Source organism: Strigops habroptila, chromosome Z (assembly GCF_004027225.2).
Source record: "Strigops habroptila isolate Jane chromosome Z, bStrHab1.2.pri, whole genome shotgun sequence".
NCBI classification, from domain to species: Eukaryota; Metazoa; Chordata; class Aves; order Psittaciformes; family Psittacidae; genus Strigops; species Strigops habroptila.
Window position 1 is genome coordinate 22,020,902 of NC_044302.2, and position 18,307 is coordinate 22,039,208.

General features: G+C 47.3%; 1 protein-coding gene and 1 long non-coding RNA gene across 9 annotated transcripts in view; one reads left to right on the plus strand and one right to left on the minus strand.

Annotated features, from left to right (window-relative positions):
* LOC115601179 lies at window positions 1-2,903 on the plus strand. The gene is made up of 3 exons (XR_003989255.1): window positions 1-434; window positions 2,395-2,518; window positions 2,792-2,903. It is a non-coding gene; the product is annotated as an uncharacterized LOC115601179 (long non-coding RNA).
* DRC7 (dynein regulatory complex subunit 7) overlaps window positions 2,300-18,307 on the minus strand; it is a 26,579-nt gene continuing 10,571 nt past the window's right edge. For 5 of the 8 annotated variants that reach the window (XM_030470815.1, XM_030470820.1, XM_030470817.1 and 2 more), the window contains 11 exons: window positions 11,692-11,802; window positions 10,789-10,858; window positions 10,164-10,292; window positions 9,197-9,325; window positions 8,036-8,250; window positions 7,275-7,490; window positions 6,060-6,170; window positions 4,553-4,663; window positions 3,312-3,506; window positions 2,679-2,818; window positions 2,300-2,546 (listed from right to left, as the gene is read on the minus strand). In XM_030470815.1, the coding sequence (XP_030326675.1) occupies window positions 2,456-2,546; window positions 2,679-2,818; window positions 3,312-3,506; window positions 4,553-4,663; window positions 6,060-6,170; window positions 7,275-7,490; window positions 8,036-8,250; window positions 9,197-9,325; window positions 10,164-10,292; window positions 10,789-10,858; window positions 11,692-11,802 (1,518 nt within the window). In that variant the 3' untranslated portion in view covers window positions 2,300-2,455. The remainder of the gene's footprint in view (window positions 2,547-2,678; window positions 2,819-3,311; window positions 3,507-4,552; window positions 4,664-6,059; window positions 6,171-7,274; window positions 7,491-8,035; window positions 8,251-9,196; window positions 9,326-10,163; window positions 10,293-10,788; window positions 10,859-11,691; window positions 11,803-18,307) is intronic. The other 3 variants (XM_030470819.1, XM_030470818.1, XM_030470822.1) reach the window with 3 other exon arrangements.

The window sequence follows — 18,307 nt, forward strand, 5'->3', positions numbered from 1 at the left end:
CAGCGCCGTTGCCTGGTTTCCACACGCCGCTCCGCCAATAGGAGCTGAGGGAGAGGTGATTGCTATAGCGACCGTAGAGCAACTGACCAATCGCAGCACAGCTTCTTGGCGGAGCCTTTTAAGCACGGCCAATGAGGCAGGGCGGCGCGCTGGCTTTCTGGGGTCGCCATTTTGCGGCTCGCCTGAGGCGAGCGGGTCGAGTGCTGCCGCGTCTCGGCCGTCGGGCAGACTGCAGCGGCCCCGCAGCTCGGAGCCTCCGTAGAGGCGACCGAGAGGTCCCTCTCAGGCCCTCTACTTCAGGGCTCGTCGGCGGTTGTGCCCCCTGGCTGTGGCCGGTGTGTCCCTAGGAGGCGGTTCCCCTTGCCGGGTGTCACAGGCACGGCCCTGGTGGGAGTTGGGCTCTCGATCCCCCGCTCCCTGTGGCTGTTTGCCAGGTAACGTTGGCACCAGCTCCTCTGGCTCTTCCTGCCCGCAGAGGGTCAGGCCCACCGGAGCCTCGGGTGGGTTTTCGTGCTGGGGCAGCCGTGCTGGGTGCTCTCAGCCTGGCAGGGGTGGAGTCATGCCACTTCCATGCTTTCCTCCTTGTCTCTCAAGCCAATTACTAAATAAAATTATTTTGATGCTAGTCCTTGATAATACGTATTAACTGATTTTTGGCAGCAGCTATGTCTCTGGTGGCTGTAAAAGGATTCTAAATGAATTTGTTCTGGTGTTGAACTAACACTGATGAGTTCATAACCATAGGCTTGTTTGCTGCTTTTTCTCTCCATCTTCTCACCCATCCCTTTCCTTTCCCTCTCCCCCTTTTCTTCCCCCCTCCCCCCCCCTTTTTATCTTTCACTCCCCTCTTTTCTCTCCCCCACCCCCTTTCTTCCTCCCCTTTCTCCCTTTCCTTTTTGTTTAGAGACCTTAGGGTTTCCTTTTTCCCCGGTTCCCTGAGGTCCCTTAGTCCTTCACCAGTTCACAGTCCTTCTGATTTGGAAGTTGTTTTGGCGTTCCTGAAATCCCTGATGATCCTTTTCAGTAGGGTGTTCTTATCTGAATCCCTCTTTATCTGACAGAAGGAACTCTTCCTGAGCTCTCTCCTTCCCTGGCCTGTTTGTATCTCTTCTAGGTTGCCCCAACAGCCAAGCACTGATGGAGGGGTGGAGAGCTGTCAGAAATGGGGGGGCTGTAAAATAGGCTGCTGCTGCTGTCATGGCTTGGAACACAATGTGGTGGTGTGAAACATCTCACAGCTCCAAAACTGGGAGCTGGGAAGCCTGGGCAGACCTGGGCATTTGCTGTTGTGGGTGCCAAACACTGCGGCTCATTAGCTGCATGGGCATAATGAGCTATGGTGGCTTCTGTTCGTAACACAGTATTCGTCTCTTAAAAATGTAGCAAACACCACAGGAGAGAAATGACTCTTGCAATAAAATAGGCAGTTGGGGTGGATGTTTCTCTGTAAAAGCTCTCTAGTGTATCTATTGCATTAAAACGGACAGCTACCATAAACCAAGAAGTTCAGTCTGCTCTGGTTCATGCTTTATTTCAGGTGTGATGTCTCTTTCTCTGCTGTATCACAGCAAAGTAAGCTTCTGCCTTCCCCAGCTGCAATCAGTATAGCCTTCACTGAAGATGATCCTTAGAAGGACTGGAGCTGTAGGTGGAACTCCCGTAGGTGTCGATGGTGCCTAATGTACTATAGGGGACATCAGGGATTGTTTCTGAGCAGATTCAGGGACTCACATAAATACCAATACGTGCCACACATACTGACTTCTGTTTGTGGGTCTTGGGGAATGATTAACCAAAATATTTGATTACCTAAAATTTATCCAATTGGGAATGCTTTTGGGATTACTCGTGACTTTTTACTCTGTCTGCCAATATTTGTGAGTGGAGACATTCAGAGAGAAAAAGAAAGACGTTAAAATCCAAATTCTGTCAATTTGAGTCTTTGCTGGGTTTTGCAGTTAATAGAGAGCTCTCAATGAGGTCAAAGAATTGTTACATTTGTTGTGATCTTATGAGTTCAAGATCTTTGCTTGTGCTACTTACAAAACCAAATTATAAAATTATAAATTTTCAAAAATGTTATTTTGTTGGAAAAAAATCAGTATTCCCAAAGAATCCTGCTCCTGTTGCCAGCAGCCCCATTGCAGGAGCCCTGCAATACAGCATGCATAATCTGTAGCCACTTCTGAAGCAGACCTTAAAGGTGAGGTCTCACTCAGACCTGGGGTCTCAAGCATGATGGAATTACAGACAACTGATGCAACTGTAGATGGGCCTTAAAAGAGGGAAAGGAAAAAGATAGGGAAATGCATCAAGTTTATTAAAATCTCCAACAATCAATAAAGAAAGATTTACTGCAGCCAAGAAGGAAAACCTTTCCACTTTTTTTCCCAGTCTGCTCCTCTCAGGCTTCAGCACCAATTCCCAGTGCCTGGTGCGTGAAGGAATAAGGAAATCAGGTGTAGTGGAGGTGCTCCGCTAGGCGAGGATCCATGCGCAGCTTATCATCTAGAGCCAGGTATTTCTGTGGTGCCGTCCGCTTTTCCCTAGAACAAGGAGGAGGATATCAGAGAAAAACTGCAGCAGGACATTGAGTAGGAAATTGTACAAAATAGCCTCAGTTCCTGGGGGGCTGACTTGTAGACCTCCCCTGGGCACTACTTAGGCAGTCCAATTACCTGTTGAGTCTCTGCTCTAGAAGGTTGATATGGAACATGGATTCAGAGCAACTAGAGAGGTAGTCATCCTTCTCCTTTGTGCTGAGCTGGTTCTTGTTTTCCTGAAACCACAGGTGGTTCTTTTGCAGCTCCTCCACCGCCTGTTGGGGGAGCAAGCAACCATGAGTTAGGGTAATGGAGAGGAGAGCAAGGAGCAAAGGCACACAGAAGTGCAACTCAAAGTTTGGGGAGCTGAGGGGAGGGAAACCACAACCTGGAGTTGGCTTACTTTCATGGAGGAGGCAGTATGTTTGAGATGAGGTCTCACAGAACAAGAAAACGAGGAGAATCAAAACATGGAACAGCAAGAGGCAGCAAAACCTGAATGTGTTGCCTCCCTGTAGCCAAGAAGCACTGGGCACCTAAATTGGCTCTGAGATAGGGACTTTCGCCCTGGGGATATTTTGTTCTTTGATCTCAGATGCTAACAACAACAACAAAAGTAAAAAAATAAAAAACCCAGGCATGTTTATGGCTCTTTAATCAAAGGAGGTTTGTTTCTTGCCTGCTGTCACAAAGAGATGTCCGTTACCCTCCTGCCAGTGCGGAAGAGACTCCAAAAGCAAGCACATCCTGGAACAAGACTGGGAATACCTTTTCCAGGCGAGCCTGGATGAGGTTGACTTTGTAAGTGAGATGATGCTTAAAATCAGTCAGGCAGTCATCTCTGACATGCAGGGCCTGCTCCTTGGTCAGCTTATCTCTGCAGCCACTTCGAATAAGGAAAGGTGCTAGATAAACCAGATCTTGTTCCTTCTGTCCTAGGAGCTCATCCTTCATGGTGCTCTCCTAGAGGGGAAAGGACAGAAAGAGTCATGGTCCTGTTTACCTGCTTCCCGAAACACCCCATGTTAAGGCAAAACAAAAGCAAAGGCCAAAACTCCTCCCCCTGTGGCCACCCCAGAAGGAAATAATATTTCTTTTTCTTATAGTTTGATCAAAACTACTGCTTTGCATAGCTTTGCATATCAACTCTTTCCCAGTGCAGTTTTTATTCTGTAGTTTCTTTTCAATCATCCTTTTTAACATTTCTCCTCATTTCCTTGATTTTAAAGACATCCCTTATAGAAAATGTGTAATCCACTGAGGTGCAAGAAGGGTTCTACGAAATCTATTTGTATTTGGACAGGAAGACATTAGGACAGGGTATTTTGAATGACACCAGTTTGTAGGCTGGTGAGTAGCTGGTTGTTGCATCTCTGCCCCTGCTTTGTTTCATGCCAGAAGGTCAGCGTGTAAAACTTAGTATCACCTTTTATAACCTCTCTATTCAGTCTAAAAACCATTCACAAGAAGCATCCTTGGAAAACTGAAAGTAATTATTATTTTTGTATTATTATTATTATTATTATCTATTATTTTTGTATTTGTCCAGAACATTTCTAAGTTCTTAATTCCTCAACAGAGATCCTGGAACAAAATTGGCTGTGCAAGTAAGAAAGAAACCCAAGAAAGCAACTGATTCCTGTCACACAAAGTGCGTGTTTGCCTAACAAAATGAGCCTGGCTAGAAAGATGCAGCTTGGAATCCATTCTCATGCTCCCCCCTGTAATCCCTATTCTCAACTGATCTTTGTTCATTATTTTATTAACTAAACAAAGTAAAACAACAATCTTTCTTGGTGATGCAAGTTTTTCCAGAAGGTCAGAGCATGGTCATGTTGTTTTAATGGGAACTCAGTTGAAGCCATGCTGACTTACACCTGCTAGAGAATCAGCCCAGGTATTTTAATGGTGCTAACAGCTCTTCAGAGGTAATTCTCAGACAGAAAAAGCTTTCTCTAGATTTATTTGTGTACATGTAAGAAATACTGGGATTAATGAAGTCGACCTACCATGGCTTCACGCTGTTGTCTTCTCTCTTCATTCCTCTCTCTATTATAAATTGAAACTGATAATTTAATATCGGCTTCTTCAGTCCCACGGATCTTCAAAATAGTTAACACCTTCCAAGAATCAAAGAAAGACCCCTCAGCTTTCCTACAAAACAACAGTACTTTTACATGCTCGACCTCCTAGCAGAGCAGATTCTGTGTACAAGAAATGCAGTACAGGATTAAGTACAGGAGATCTAGTCAAGTATGTCCATATCCCGCTGATAGATCAAGCCAATAGCAGTCGTATATTTAGGTTGCTGCTCTGTATTAAATTCTTAAACACAATTACTGATATCATGTGTTAAGAAAGCTCTTCTGAAGTCATGGTCTTGCAACTACTTCTGAAATTGTACCAATAGCTTTGTCTCATTCTTTGCCTCAAGAGGATATATAGCACAAGCAATATGAATATTTTGTCTATTGATACATCAAGAGAGAGAAATTTGGCAAGGTGTTCATGAGGTCACAGGGAACAAATTCAAATTTCTGGAGGGAAAAAAAAAGACTTTTGCAATCTTGTTCTTAATTATTACTAGTATTCTGAGCTAACAGAATTGAGTACTTCTCCAACTCCTTCAGGGGTTCCGCTTCCTCAGCAAAACATTTAAAAACATCCAGTAGCTTTGCCTCCATCTGCTAGAATGGTTGTATTTAGCATGAAGTAATTACAAAGAACATGGATTTGTTACAGGGCCACAGTGTGATTAGTAGTACAAGCAATGTATTTTATGAAGTATTTCGCTACAGCTGCTCCCACAAGAAGTTTCTTCAATATTTTGATTAGGACTTCCTGGAAATGCATAGCAACCAGATAGATCATATACAATATCCTTTCTTTTTGGTCTCATTCCCAGGCAAAAGGCAGGTATGTTTCCAGATGCCCCAATTCATATGCTGTCATTGCTCTCTGAAATTGTCTTTCAGAGAATGAAGAGTAAGAGCAGGAGCTGGAAAGTGCGTGACTCTCCATAAATACATTAAAGCTACATCTTTAGTGAAAAATGGCTGGGCGGCAAGCTCAAGAATTCAGCATGGAGGCCAGCTCTGTGACACCAGTTTTATTTTTACCACAGATTATGCTGAGGATACTTTGGCAACCAGTCAGCTGAAACTATTTGGATGCTGGAGAGGGACTCTTCATCAGGGACTGTAGTGATAGGACAAGGGGCAGTAGGTTCAAGCATAAACAGGGTAAGTTCAGGTTAAATACAAGGAAGAAGTTCTTCCCTGTGAGGGCGCTGAGGCCCTGGCACAGGTTGCCCAGAGAAGCTGTGGCTGCCCCATCCCTGGCAGTGTTCAAGGCCAGCTTGGACGGGGCTTGGAGCAACCTGCTCTAGTGGAAGGTGTCCCTGCCCATGGCAGGAGGTTGGAACTGGATGAGCTTTAAGGTCCTTTCCAACCCAAACCATTCTATGATTCCCGTGCCTGACCAACTCTGACCCAGTGTGGGCATCTCCTCTGTTACCTCTGCTTCAGATTGCCGGACCTGTTCCTTCAGCCGCTTCTCTTTCTCTGTCAGCTCCTTCAACAAGTCGTACAGATGGAACAAACTCTTGCCTTTCTCAAAGGACCCTGCCTGGAAGCAGATGAACTAGTGAAGGGCAGTAGCACTCTCTGGGTGCATGGGACCAGGTATTCTGCTATCAGGAATTGGCACAACTTTGCTATAGTCAATATAGTGACACTCATTTCCATCACTGAAACATCTAACTCATGGGCAACATGTTATTAGACTTCATTTTGATTTTGAATCCATCAGTAACGTGAGGCAGATGGCACGTCTTGCACTTTTAGATGGTTTTGCAGGGATAGAGATGAAAGGATGGCACTCCAGCAATTGAGTCCTGTGTATCCTCCCCAATGGGAAATAGAAACTTTAAGAAAATGTGCTTAACATAAAAAAAACCCTGTATTTGTAATCTCTCTTTGATTTTTCTAAGTATAATTGTGCAGCATCACTGCAGAATTTACGGTTACAGACTCACATCTATGATGTCAGTGGAGTGACCCCCCCAAATGAGAGAATTTGGCTTAATGACAGCGCTCCACTTATTTCAGAACATCTTTTATTGAAGGATATCTATCTATCTATCTATCTATCTATCTATCTATCTATCTATCAAGCTATGTATCTATCTATCTATCTGTCTATCTGTCTATCTATCTATCAGCAACACATTAAGCCTTAGCATCTTGCTCTGCGTCTGCAGGGTAAACTTTGGAAGATATAAGCAACAATATGACCCAAGAAGTCCATGGCAGAAATGGATGGGATGTGTGGGATATCTGCCTCTGCTTCTCTGCTGTACCTCTTCTTCAAGAGAGAACAGCAGAGGAAATTTCGGCTTCCCTGCCATGAATCCACAGGACTGAGCCCAACAGCTGCTGAACCAGCACCTGGAGAGATTCCAGTGCCTATGCTGCCTGATGACCAGGTCTAGGAAGATGACATCAGGCATGGCCAGAGCAAGCTTTTCATGCTGCAGTAGGTCCTACATTCCAGCATGACAGTGCATCTTTTGTGCTGTCAGCCTGGAGGCTGTCTGTGAGGGAGGTGTGCACATGGAGCAGAGGGGCAGCACAGAATAAGGTATGCTTGGAGTTCTTCCACTGACATTTCACCTTCCCTTTGTGTCTCATGCTCTAGAAAAACTTTGATATAAGTAGTTTTCCTTCATACCTGGTATGTGATACATGTTTCTGGGGTCATGAAGACTTTATGCCCTTTACTATTCCTCTCTGGCAGTTTGTGGAAAAGCTTCTTTGAGGCAGTAAGGTATTTATCTTTGAGGTGGTATCTCAGATGGATGTCCTCCTCTGTGATCAGAAAGATACATTCTGCGACATCTTCATCAGCAGGCTTTTCTGGGTTTCTGTGAAAACACTCCTTGATTTGCTAATGGGGGTGAAAAAAGAGAGATGGAAGCAGATTAGACAAAAAAAACCTGGGAAGATTTGCAGAGTTGGGTAAAAACCCAAGGGAAAAATTGGGCTTTTCTGCCTGGATTACAATGGCATCTCTTGGCCCATAGTCCTACTGTTCTTTCCTGTGCCTGAGGAAAAAAGCACAAAGCTGCTTAACCTAAAAAGTTATTAGTTTGGGGTCAGAACATTAAATCATTTTAGTAGTTTTGAGTCCTGTGAAAATCTCATTCCACAATCATAGCCAAGCTTTTTTCCTTTCCTCTGACACACATTTGCCAAGTCTTAGTTTCCCAGTTTCATTCTAGCTGCTCAATGCAGTTCGTGACAACTGGTCATACTGTAGCTCTCTGTCAGGCAAGCAACCATGAGACACAACAGCTGAGCAAGGCTTGGATATCTCATCTGGAGCTTTGCCTTGGCTGTGCCCACTGAAAATGAACCTAGAGCCCTATGCAGTATGTTCTGCACAGTACAAATATCTCTATGACAGATATTCTGTTCCTGCCTTGGCCGTACCATGATAGGCTGGGAGTTCATGACAGTTCTCTGTGTTTCCTCTCCTTGTTTGCCAAACTTAACGTGCCGGAGGTACAGGAAGTCATCCCGCCCCACGAAGTACTCTGTCATCTCACTAGTGGTTTCAACACGCTTGTGGAGGCCATCAACTCGTGCCTCACTGTAGAACTCCATTGTATGTCCAGTTTTGGGTTCCAGAGATGTATAGGTGTGAGCTAAGGATGTAAGAGACATTAGCAGCCATCATATGATGAACACAAGTGTGTCCAGAGGAAGTCTCATTTTCTTCAGCAGCCAATAAATCAAATGCACCCACGAGCGTAAGAAAGGAATGTTATCTCCTCACTATTGTGTACCAACATGTCATGGCCTAAGGATGGCAGGACAGCTTTGCAGGGCCACTGCCTTCCTTACACAGTAAGGCAGTAGTGAGTGGAGCCTGGACCCTGCTTTTTCTAAACTAGGAATGGGCACAGCTTCTGGATGAAATGCTGCTTGAGCAACAGACCCGATGCAGGACTTTCTCTCCCCCAGCTGCACAACACTGGCAGACCAAAAAAGGGACTTTTTACATGGAAACTGGCTTTTGACAAGGGCTTGTAGGGACAGGACAAGGGGCAATGGCTTTAACCTGACATAAGGGAGATTGAGATGAGATCTTAGGCAGAAGTTCTTCCCTGTGAGGGTGGTGAGGCCCTGGCACAGGGTGCCCAGAGAAGCTGTGGCTGCCCCATCCCTGGCAGTGTTCAAGGCCAGGTTGGACGGGGCTTGGAGCAACCTGGTCTAGTGGAAGGTGTCCCTGCCCATGGCAGGGGGTTGGAACTGGATGAGCTTTAAGTTCCCTTCCAACCCAAACCAGCCTGGGATTCTATAACCCTAAGGAGAAAGTTTCTACTTCTATCACCTCTACTGTAAAAAGTAAATTAGATCACCATATATATGTGATAGGTATGTATTTTTCTCCTGTTATGCTGGGGGGAGCACTCTCCAGGACTGGAAGCCAACAACCCAATTCTCTACTCTCTACTGGAGACCACATTATTTATCTAGGCAATTCATCCCACAAGTTTTCTGCACCCCCAACATTGGGCTTTTGCCACTGCTGGAAGGATCCACATGGAGTCCTACTAGCTGCAGTGGCTGCCAGGTAAGCTGGAATACCTTTAAGACAGAGGGAATGTCCTTCGCTGAAGTAGTCTGTGGTCAGCTGTGTTTGTTTATTCACTTCTCTCCTAACCAGGATGTCTTCTCGGTTTTCAAACCACTCTCTCACCTCCACTACATCAGTATCTGGCAGGAGACAAAGCATTTCACAACCCCACATCACCCTGTTGGAGGTGGTAAGATTCATCTGATGCACTCTCAGTGTCTGTGCAAGCACCCTGTGCTCCTGATGCAGTACAGTCACTGGAACTGGCCCTGTGCACAGGGGCATTTTGTAGATGAATCCTAAGCTGCATTTGAATAGATAAATTACACCTTAGGAGAGGTTATTCCTCTCCATCAACAAGACGTAGTCAGCTCAGGGGGAGAAGGTGGCATGGCACATGGCTATGTTTAGGCAAGAGAAATTCCATCCCAAATACTTCATGAGAAAGGAAATGAGATGGGGACATTACACTGTCCAAGAGGACAGAGGACAGGACACTGGATGTCCAGCTAGGAATCTACACTGTTTCTTGGACCAAAGAATAATGCTTCTGAGTACAGAAATATCCACAGTCTGGGTATTTCCCATTCTGTGCCCACAGAAAGAGCACAGCTGCTGCTTTCTATGGCTTCTATCAGCACCAGTGGGAATAGTGATACTACTAGATCCAATCAAACCAGCCTTCCGTTTCTCTGAAGACTGAAAATCCAAGCAGCTGATCTGTGGCACTGCACAGCCTCACCAATGGGATATAAAACAGACTCAAAACTCTCGCAGGAACCCCTAGCAATGCTGGAGAGTTCTGGGGCTTGACAGACAGCCTGATGAAGCGTTTGAAAATGTGGTAGATAGTTCCCCCCAAATGTGAAAGGAGGATGAGAAAGCACAAGAGAGACCCTGGCAGAAAGGTGACATCCTCCCCCTTCCCACTAGCAGAACCCAGCTGTGCCTCCTCAGTTGTTGACCCATCGCTCTTACAGTCTGGCCCTGCGTAGATGGTGAGGCGCTGCACCAGCCCATTGCCATTCAGGTATGGTGCCCATTTCTCCAGTTTTGCTTTGTTGTACAGAGTCACCTTCTTTCCCTGGCAATAGCGGGTCTCAAACTCTGCCGTGGGAGATAGATGTGTCATAACGATTTACTTCCTTGTATTCAGCCCAAGAAAAAAGAATTCAAGAGGGAGCAAACCACAGTCTAAGGGAATACATGCATTTATTGATTACATTCAGCTGCCAGCAAAGCTCTTCAGACCCTGCCTTAATGCTATACTAGTATAATAACTCTTTTCTCTCCCAAAGCAGGTATTTGATAATGCAGGGGCATAACTGGAACAGAAAGTCCATCCCAGGCAAAATCATTCAGCTGGCAGGAAAACACCGTGTGCGTGTCTGTGCGAGGGGAGTTTTGGGAGGTTCCCACCCAGGATGAGACAGTGCACCGAGGGCGAGCATTCAACCTAATAGCTGTTGTTGCCTCTATCTGCTACACTTCACTGCTGTACCTTGTCTGCCCTGAAGGGGGAACTCTTGAGCCAGACAAACAAATATCCCAAATCTCCTAAAAGAGTACCTGGGAGCAAAGCAAAAGATAAAAGAATACATACCTCTGGGAGGTATCCGAATTGGAGCTACCCACGATGGTGGCATGTCAAAACTCACTCTCTTCTCTCTTTCCTGATGACACAGAAGCAGAGATTTGCATTTCTGGCACTTTCACTTACTGTCCCACACAGCCCAAGGACAGAGGCAAGCAGCACACTGCATTTTATGTGGAAGGAGAGCTTTACCGCATCCCTGCACTCTCACTAGCACATCCCTACTCCAGACTAATGGAATTATCTTCTCCTGGCTAATGCTCCTGCTGGACAGGGGATGAATGGGACACTCAGCATTCAAACTGATGACCAACTTATGTAGACTGTGGAGGACACTTTGCTCCCCAGTTGTGGGCACAGACTGAGAAGGGCAGGTAACAGGAGGGAAGACGCTTTTCTTGGTGTTCCTCTGTCCTGCCATGCTGGTGGAGTGCCTGTTTTATCATGCCGTGTTCTCACAACAGGACAACATACCATCTTTTGCTTCCAGTACTCAGCATTTTTTTGTGTATTAGAGTACATACATTGTTTCTGCACTTGGTTGGCAACTCCAGCTAGCAGCCAGGAGGGCTGGGTGCTGACCAGCAGGGCAAGAGTGTCCAGGAAAATGTCTGTTTTATTTCTTTTATTGATTTCATCCCAAAGGTCAATGTACTGGAGGCCTACAGAGACCTTGAGCCACTGAGGACACCAGAAGTACCACTGAGAGTCCTGCTTCAAAAAGCATTAGAACTATTTGAACTATTCATATTAGAACTATTGAGAAGGAATCTAAAGTGCCAACCAAAACCCAGCTGGAGTAATAGTGACCTGACCTGGAGAGGGCAGCAGGCAGGCAGACATATGTGGGCCTATGAGCATACCAGTTCGATAGAGCATCCCCCCTGCACAAAAGCCATTTGGGTCACTCACCATGTCACTGTCAAATAACTCTTCTTCCTCCTCAGGGACCAGCTGAAGAGGGTTGCTCTCTGAAAGCATGACTTCCCAGCGGATAGCGTCACCCAAGTCAAAGGTGAGATCCTAGGCCATACAAAAGAAACCCACTTAGCTACAGGGCACTAAACTGAAGGCTGCCTCTGCATGCCTGCAGTGCTCTGGACCTGGCTGGCTGTCAGGTTATAAAGGACAGACCTTTACAACCGCGCGAGTTACAAAGGACAGACCCTGCATTTCACTGAGGTGGGTGTCAGACCCACGGCTGGCTGGTAGGATCCCAAGGTGCTAGAATGTAAGTTTTTAAAGGCTGGCTGAAAGCTCATTCTCTCAAACAACAGCTTTTAAGGCAGAGGATGTTTTGAGCCCATCAGGAAAAATCTTCATTAGGCTCTTCCCACACTTCAGCTACTCCCCAGCTGATATAAAGTCTGCGAGGCAACACTAATAGGCGTGATCCGTATTTGCTCCTCAGGGTCTGGGATGTCCTGGAGTAGTTCAGAGTTGTCCTGGGTTCAGCTATAGCAGTCATTTTTCTCCTGCTTAGTAGCTGGTGCAGTGCTGTGTTTTTTAACTTTCAGCCTGGGAACAACGCTGATAACACCGATGTTTTTAGTTGTTGCTAAGTAATGTTTATTCCAACCAAGGACTTTCTCAGTCTCATGCTCTGCCAGGGAGGAGGGGAAGCCGGGAGGAAGCAGAGACAGGACACCTGACCCAAACTAGCCAAAGGGGTATTCCATACCACAGCACGTCATGCCCAGTATATAAACCGGGGGGAGTTACCCGGAAGGCCCAGATCACTGCTCGGGTCGGGCTGGGTATCGGTCGGCGGGTGGTGAGCAATTGTATCCCCTCCCCTTGTTATTTCACTAATCGTTATTATCATTGGTGGTAGCAGTAGTGGTTCTGTGTTATACCTTAGTTGCGGGACTGCTCTTATCTCAACCCGTGGGAGTTACATTCTTCCCATTCTCCTCCCCATCCCTCCGGGAGCTGGGGGAGGAAGAAGGCGGGGGGGGGGGGAGTGAGCAAGCGGCTGTGTGGTTCTGAGTTACTGGCTGGGCTCAAACCACGACAGTTCTTTTTGGCGCCCAACGTGGGGCTCGAAAGGTTGAGATAACGACAGATCTGACCAGAGTGTGTTTAATCATATTTGTGATAAGCATTCATTGTTACTACTCGTCACAATGGTGATTATTTGGCTCTCAGACGTGTTGCGCTTGATCTCAGAGTTTCAGCATGTTGTACCTTACTTACAGCCACTATTTGCTGTTTTAGCGTTTATCGGCTGGGGGGCCTGGGCTAAGGTTCTTGTTTCACTGTACTTCATGGTAATGACTTGTAATACAATAGACTCATTGATCATGAAACTGGTCTGGTTTGTGCTTCCAGCGTGGCCATCACCACTATACATTGGGAGGTATATAATGAAATATTTTAGCAATTGCATATCTTTTTTTTTCTCCTCGGGGGGTAAACTTACGAAGGAAGCATTCTCTTTCACCCCCCGTTCCCCCACTAGCCTATTTGCAACAGCAATTGAGAGTTCTGAAGATTTTAGATGGCCTTTGAGTACCCTTGAAACCTGCCTGCTGATTGTGCTGGGGATCAGCATGTTGGCACACATACGGAGTGTGTTTTACCCACGGCCATCCCGTCGTAGGAACATCCTATTTCGTTTAATGTCAAAAATTCAGCAGTATCAGGTTCGAATCTGGTCTAGGGTTAGACGACGATATAGGAGGACCACCAGGAGATTTTCCCTGAGGCTGGACAGTTATGAGTGGCAGGGTGTGTGGGATAGTATGGGCAAGTACCTAGGCCAGTGGGCCCCTCCAGTGCTTTGGAACTTCACCACTGAACAAGTGCAACATCCGGAAAAACTAGTAAAACACTTAAACGAGGTGTGCTGTCGTCCTGGTTATACCAGAGAGGGACAAATCATGGCAACATGCTGGGGCTTGGCCTATGCCTACAGAGCCCTGCCCAACACTATCCAGCACCTTCAAAGGGAAAAAAAAATGTCTCTGGATCTGATGGCAAAGCAACAGACAACGCAGCTATGCCAACTACAAGCACAGCAGCTACTCAGACCCTGACCACAACAGTCAACACAGCTACTCCAAGTACAGCAGCTACATCAACCCCAGTGACAAGCACAACAGCTACTCAAACCCTGACCACAACAGACAACGCAACTACTCCAACTTCAAATACAGCAGTTACACCAACCCCAGTGACAAGCACAACAGCTACTCAAACCCCGACAGCAACAGACAATGTGGCTACTCCAAGCACCGCAGCCACACCAACCCCAGTGACAAGCACAGTAGCTACTCAAACCCCGACAGCAACAGACAATATAGCTACTCCAAGCACCACAGCTACACCAACCCCAGTGACATGCACAGTAGCTATTCAAACCCCGACAGCAACAGACAATATGGCTACTCCAAGCACTGCAGCTACACCAACCCCAGTGACAAGCACAGTAGCTACTCAAACCCCGACAGCAACAGATAATGCAGCTGTTGGTGTTACTCAACTCCCAAGCACAACAGCTGCACCAACCCCAGCAATAGACATTGCAACCACTCCAATCCTAGTGGCAGACACTGCAGCCACTCCAACCACAGTGACAAACACTGCAGCTAAACCAAATGTCCAGTTTGTGACAATGTCTGTTGCCCCTGTAAGCAAAAGCAAACGAAAGGCACAAAGAGCAACCCGCGAAGCGAAGAAAGATGAAGACCCAGTGCCATTACTATATGCAACAGCACCTGAACAAGAGTTACTACTACGTGGGTCAGAGGAAGAGGAAGAAGAAGAAGAGGTCACTTCTCGACCCCGGACCTCAACCGAACTACGGAATATGCGAAAAGATTTCACCCGTCTTCCAGGGGAGCACATTGTCACCTGGTTGCTCCGGTGCTGGGACAATGGGGCCGACGGTCATGAACTAGAAGGTAGGGAAGCCAAGCAGCTGGGATCACTTGCTAAGGAAGGAGGAATTGACAAAGCGATTGCAAGAGAGAAGCGAGCCCTCAGTCTTTGGAGGCGGCTCCTGGCAGCTGTGAAGGAAAGGTTTCCCTACAAAGACGATATTACGAATCGCTCAGCCAACTGGACCACGATAGAGAAAGGCATCCAGTCCCTGAGGGAATCAGCCATTATAGAGATGATCTATCGTAGGCCGGATTCCAGGAACACATCCGTAGACCCAGATGAAGTCGAATGTACACGACCCATGTGGCGGAAGCTTACACGGAGTGCGCCATCATCATATGCCCACACATTGGCATCAATGACCTGGAATGACGGAGTATCACCAACAGTGGATTTCCTGATTCGTCAACTCCGAGAGTTCGAAGACAATCTCACCCCTTCCATCATTTCAGCTGTGGAAAAACTGTCCCAGGAGTTCAAACAATTGAGAGACGATTTATCCGATCTATCCAGCTCTCCACGCGTACCAACCCATGTCTCAGCTATCAACAGAAGGCGCCCTACTGCTCGAGAAAGAAAATATACGAGGTACACGCCACGGGCCACCCTATGGTTTTACCTGCGGGATCATGGAGAAGACATGAGAAAGTGGGATGGAAAACCTACTTCAGCTCTGGAGCAACGGGTGCGTGAACTGAAGAGGAGAACAATGGTCAAGGATGATCCTCCCAGGAAAGCTGCTGCTCCAGTCTCTGGCGAGCAGTTTCCCAGATGGAGCGAAAGAGCTGATTTTACTCCAGCTCCTGTGATAAGGAATACTAATCCCTTTCTACAAGACAGAAGTGGAGAATTTTGTGATCACTATTAGAGGGGCCCTGCCTCCAGCCAGGTGGAGGAGAGGGATAATCGGGTTTACTGGACTGTGTGGATCAGATGGCCTGGCACATCAGTCCCACAGAAGTATAAGGCTCTAGTAGATACCGGTGCACAGTGTACTCTGATGCCATCAAGGTATCAAGGGGTGAAACCCATTTCTATTTCTGGAGTGACAGGAGGATCCCAAGCGTTAACTATGCTGGAAGCTGAAATCAGCCTGACTGGGAGGGAGTGGCAAAAGCACCCCATTGTAACTGGTCCAGGGGCTCCATGCATCCTTGGCATAGACTATCTCAGGAGAGGGTATTTCAAAGACCCAAAAGGGTATAGATGGGCTTTTGGTATCGCTGCCTTGGAGACAGAGGAAATTAAGCAGCTGTCCACCTTACCCGGTCTCTCAGAGGATCCTTCTGTTGTGGGGTTGCTGAAGGTCGAAGAACAACAAGTGCCAATTGCGACCACAACAGTGCACCGGCGGCAATATCGCACCAACCGAGACTCCTTGATTCCCATCCATAAGCTGATCCGCAGACTGGAGAGCCAAGGAGTGATCAGCAGGACCCGCTCACCCTTTAATAGCCCCATATGGCCAGTGCAAAAGTCTAATGGAGAGTGGAGATTAACAGTAGACTATCGTGGCCTGAACGAAGTCACACCACCATTGAGTGCTGCCGTACCGGACATGTTAGAACTTCAGTATGAACTGGAGTCAAAGGCAGCCAAGTGGTATGCCACAATTGACATTGCCAATGCATTTTTCTCAATCCCTTTGGCAGCAGAATGCAGGCCACAGTTTGCTTTCACTTGGAGGGGCGTCCAGTACACTTGGAACCGACTGCCCCAGGGGTGGAAACACAGCCCTACCATCTGCCATGGATTGATCCAGACTGCACTGGAACAGGGGCAAGCTCCAGAACACCTGCAATACATTGATGACATCATCGTGTGGGGTGATACAGCGGAAGAAGTTTTTGAGAAAGGGAGGAAAATAATCCAAATCCTGCTGAAGGCCGGTTTTGCCATAAAACGGAATAAGGTCAAGGGACCTGCACAGGAGATTCAATTTTTGGGAATAAAATGGCAAGATGGACGCCGCCAGATCCCCACAGACGTGATCAACAAGATAACAGCAATGTCTCCACCAACTAACAAGAAAGAAACACAAGCTTTCTTAGGTGTTGTGGGGTTCTGGAGAATGCACATCCCAAATTACAGTCTGATTGTAAGCCCTCTCTACCACGTGACCCGGAAGAAGAATGATTTCAAATGGGGCCCTGAGCAACAACAAGCCTTTGAACAAATTAAACGAGAAATAGTTCATGCAGTAGCCCTTGGACCAGTCCGGGCCGGGCCAGATGTGAAAAATGTGCTCTATACCGCAGCTGGGGAGAATGGTCCTACCTGGAGCCTCTGGCAGAAAGCTCCAGGGGAGACTCGAGGTCGACCCCTTGGCTTTTGGAGTCGGGGATATAAAGGATCCGAGGCCAGCTACACTCCCACTGAAAAAGAGATCCTGGCAGCCTATGAAGGGGTTCAAGCTGCCTCAGAAGTGATTGGAACTGAAGCGCAGCTCCTCCTGGCACCCCGGTTGCCTGTGCTGGGCTGGATGTTCAAAGGCAGGGTCTCCTCTACACATCATGCAACTGATGCTACATGGAGTAAGTGGGCCGCACTAATTACACAACGAGCTCGAATAGGAAATCCCAGTCGTCCAGGAATTCTAGAAGTCATCATGGACTGGCCAGAGGGCAAAGATTTTGGGATGTCACCAGAAGAGGAGGTGACGCGTGCTGAAGAGGCCCCACCATATAATGAACTGTCGGAGAGTGAAAAGCAATATGCCTTGTTTACTGATGGGTCCTGCCGTATTGTGGGAAAGCATCGGAGATGGAAGGCAGCTGTGTGGAGTCCCCTGCGACAAGTTGCAGAAACTGCTGAGGGAGAGGGTGAATCGAGTCAATTTGCAGAGGTGAAAGCCATCCAGCTGGCCTTGGACATTGCTGAACGAGAAAAATGGCCAGTACTTTATCTCTGTACTGACTCATGGATGGTGGCAAATGCCCTGTGGGGGTGGTTGCAGCAATGGAAGCAGAGCAACTGGCAACGCAGAAGTAAACCCATCTGGGCTGCTGCATTGTGGCAAGATATCGCTGCTCGGGTGCAGAACCTGGTGGTGAAGGTACGCCACGTAGATGCTCATGTACCCAAGAGTCGGGCCACTGAGGAACACCAGAATAACCAGCAAGTGGATAAAGCTGCTAAGATTAAAGTGGCTCAGATGGACTTGGATTGGCAACATAAGGGTGAATTATTTTTAGCCCGGTGGGCCCATGACACCTCAGGCCATCAAGGCAGAGATGCAACATATAGATGGGCTCGTGATCGAGGGGTGGACTTAACGATGGACACTATTGCCCAGGTTATTCACGAATGTGAAACATGTGCTGCAATTAAGCAAGCCAAGCGGTTAAAGCCTCTCTGGTATGGAGGACGATGGCTGAAGTACAAATATGGGGAGGCCTGGCAGATTGACTATATCACACTCCCACCAACCCGCCAGGGCAAGCGCTATGTGCTTACCATGGTGGAAGCAACCACCGGCTGGCTGGAAACATACGCTGTGTCCCACGCCACTGCCCGGAACACTATCCTGGGCCTTGAGAAACAAGTCTTGTGGCGACACGGCACCCCAGAGAGAATTGAGTCAGACAATGGGACTCATTTCCGGAACAACCTCATAGACACTTGGGCCAAAGAGCATGGCATT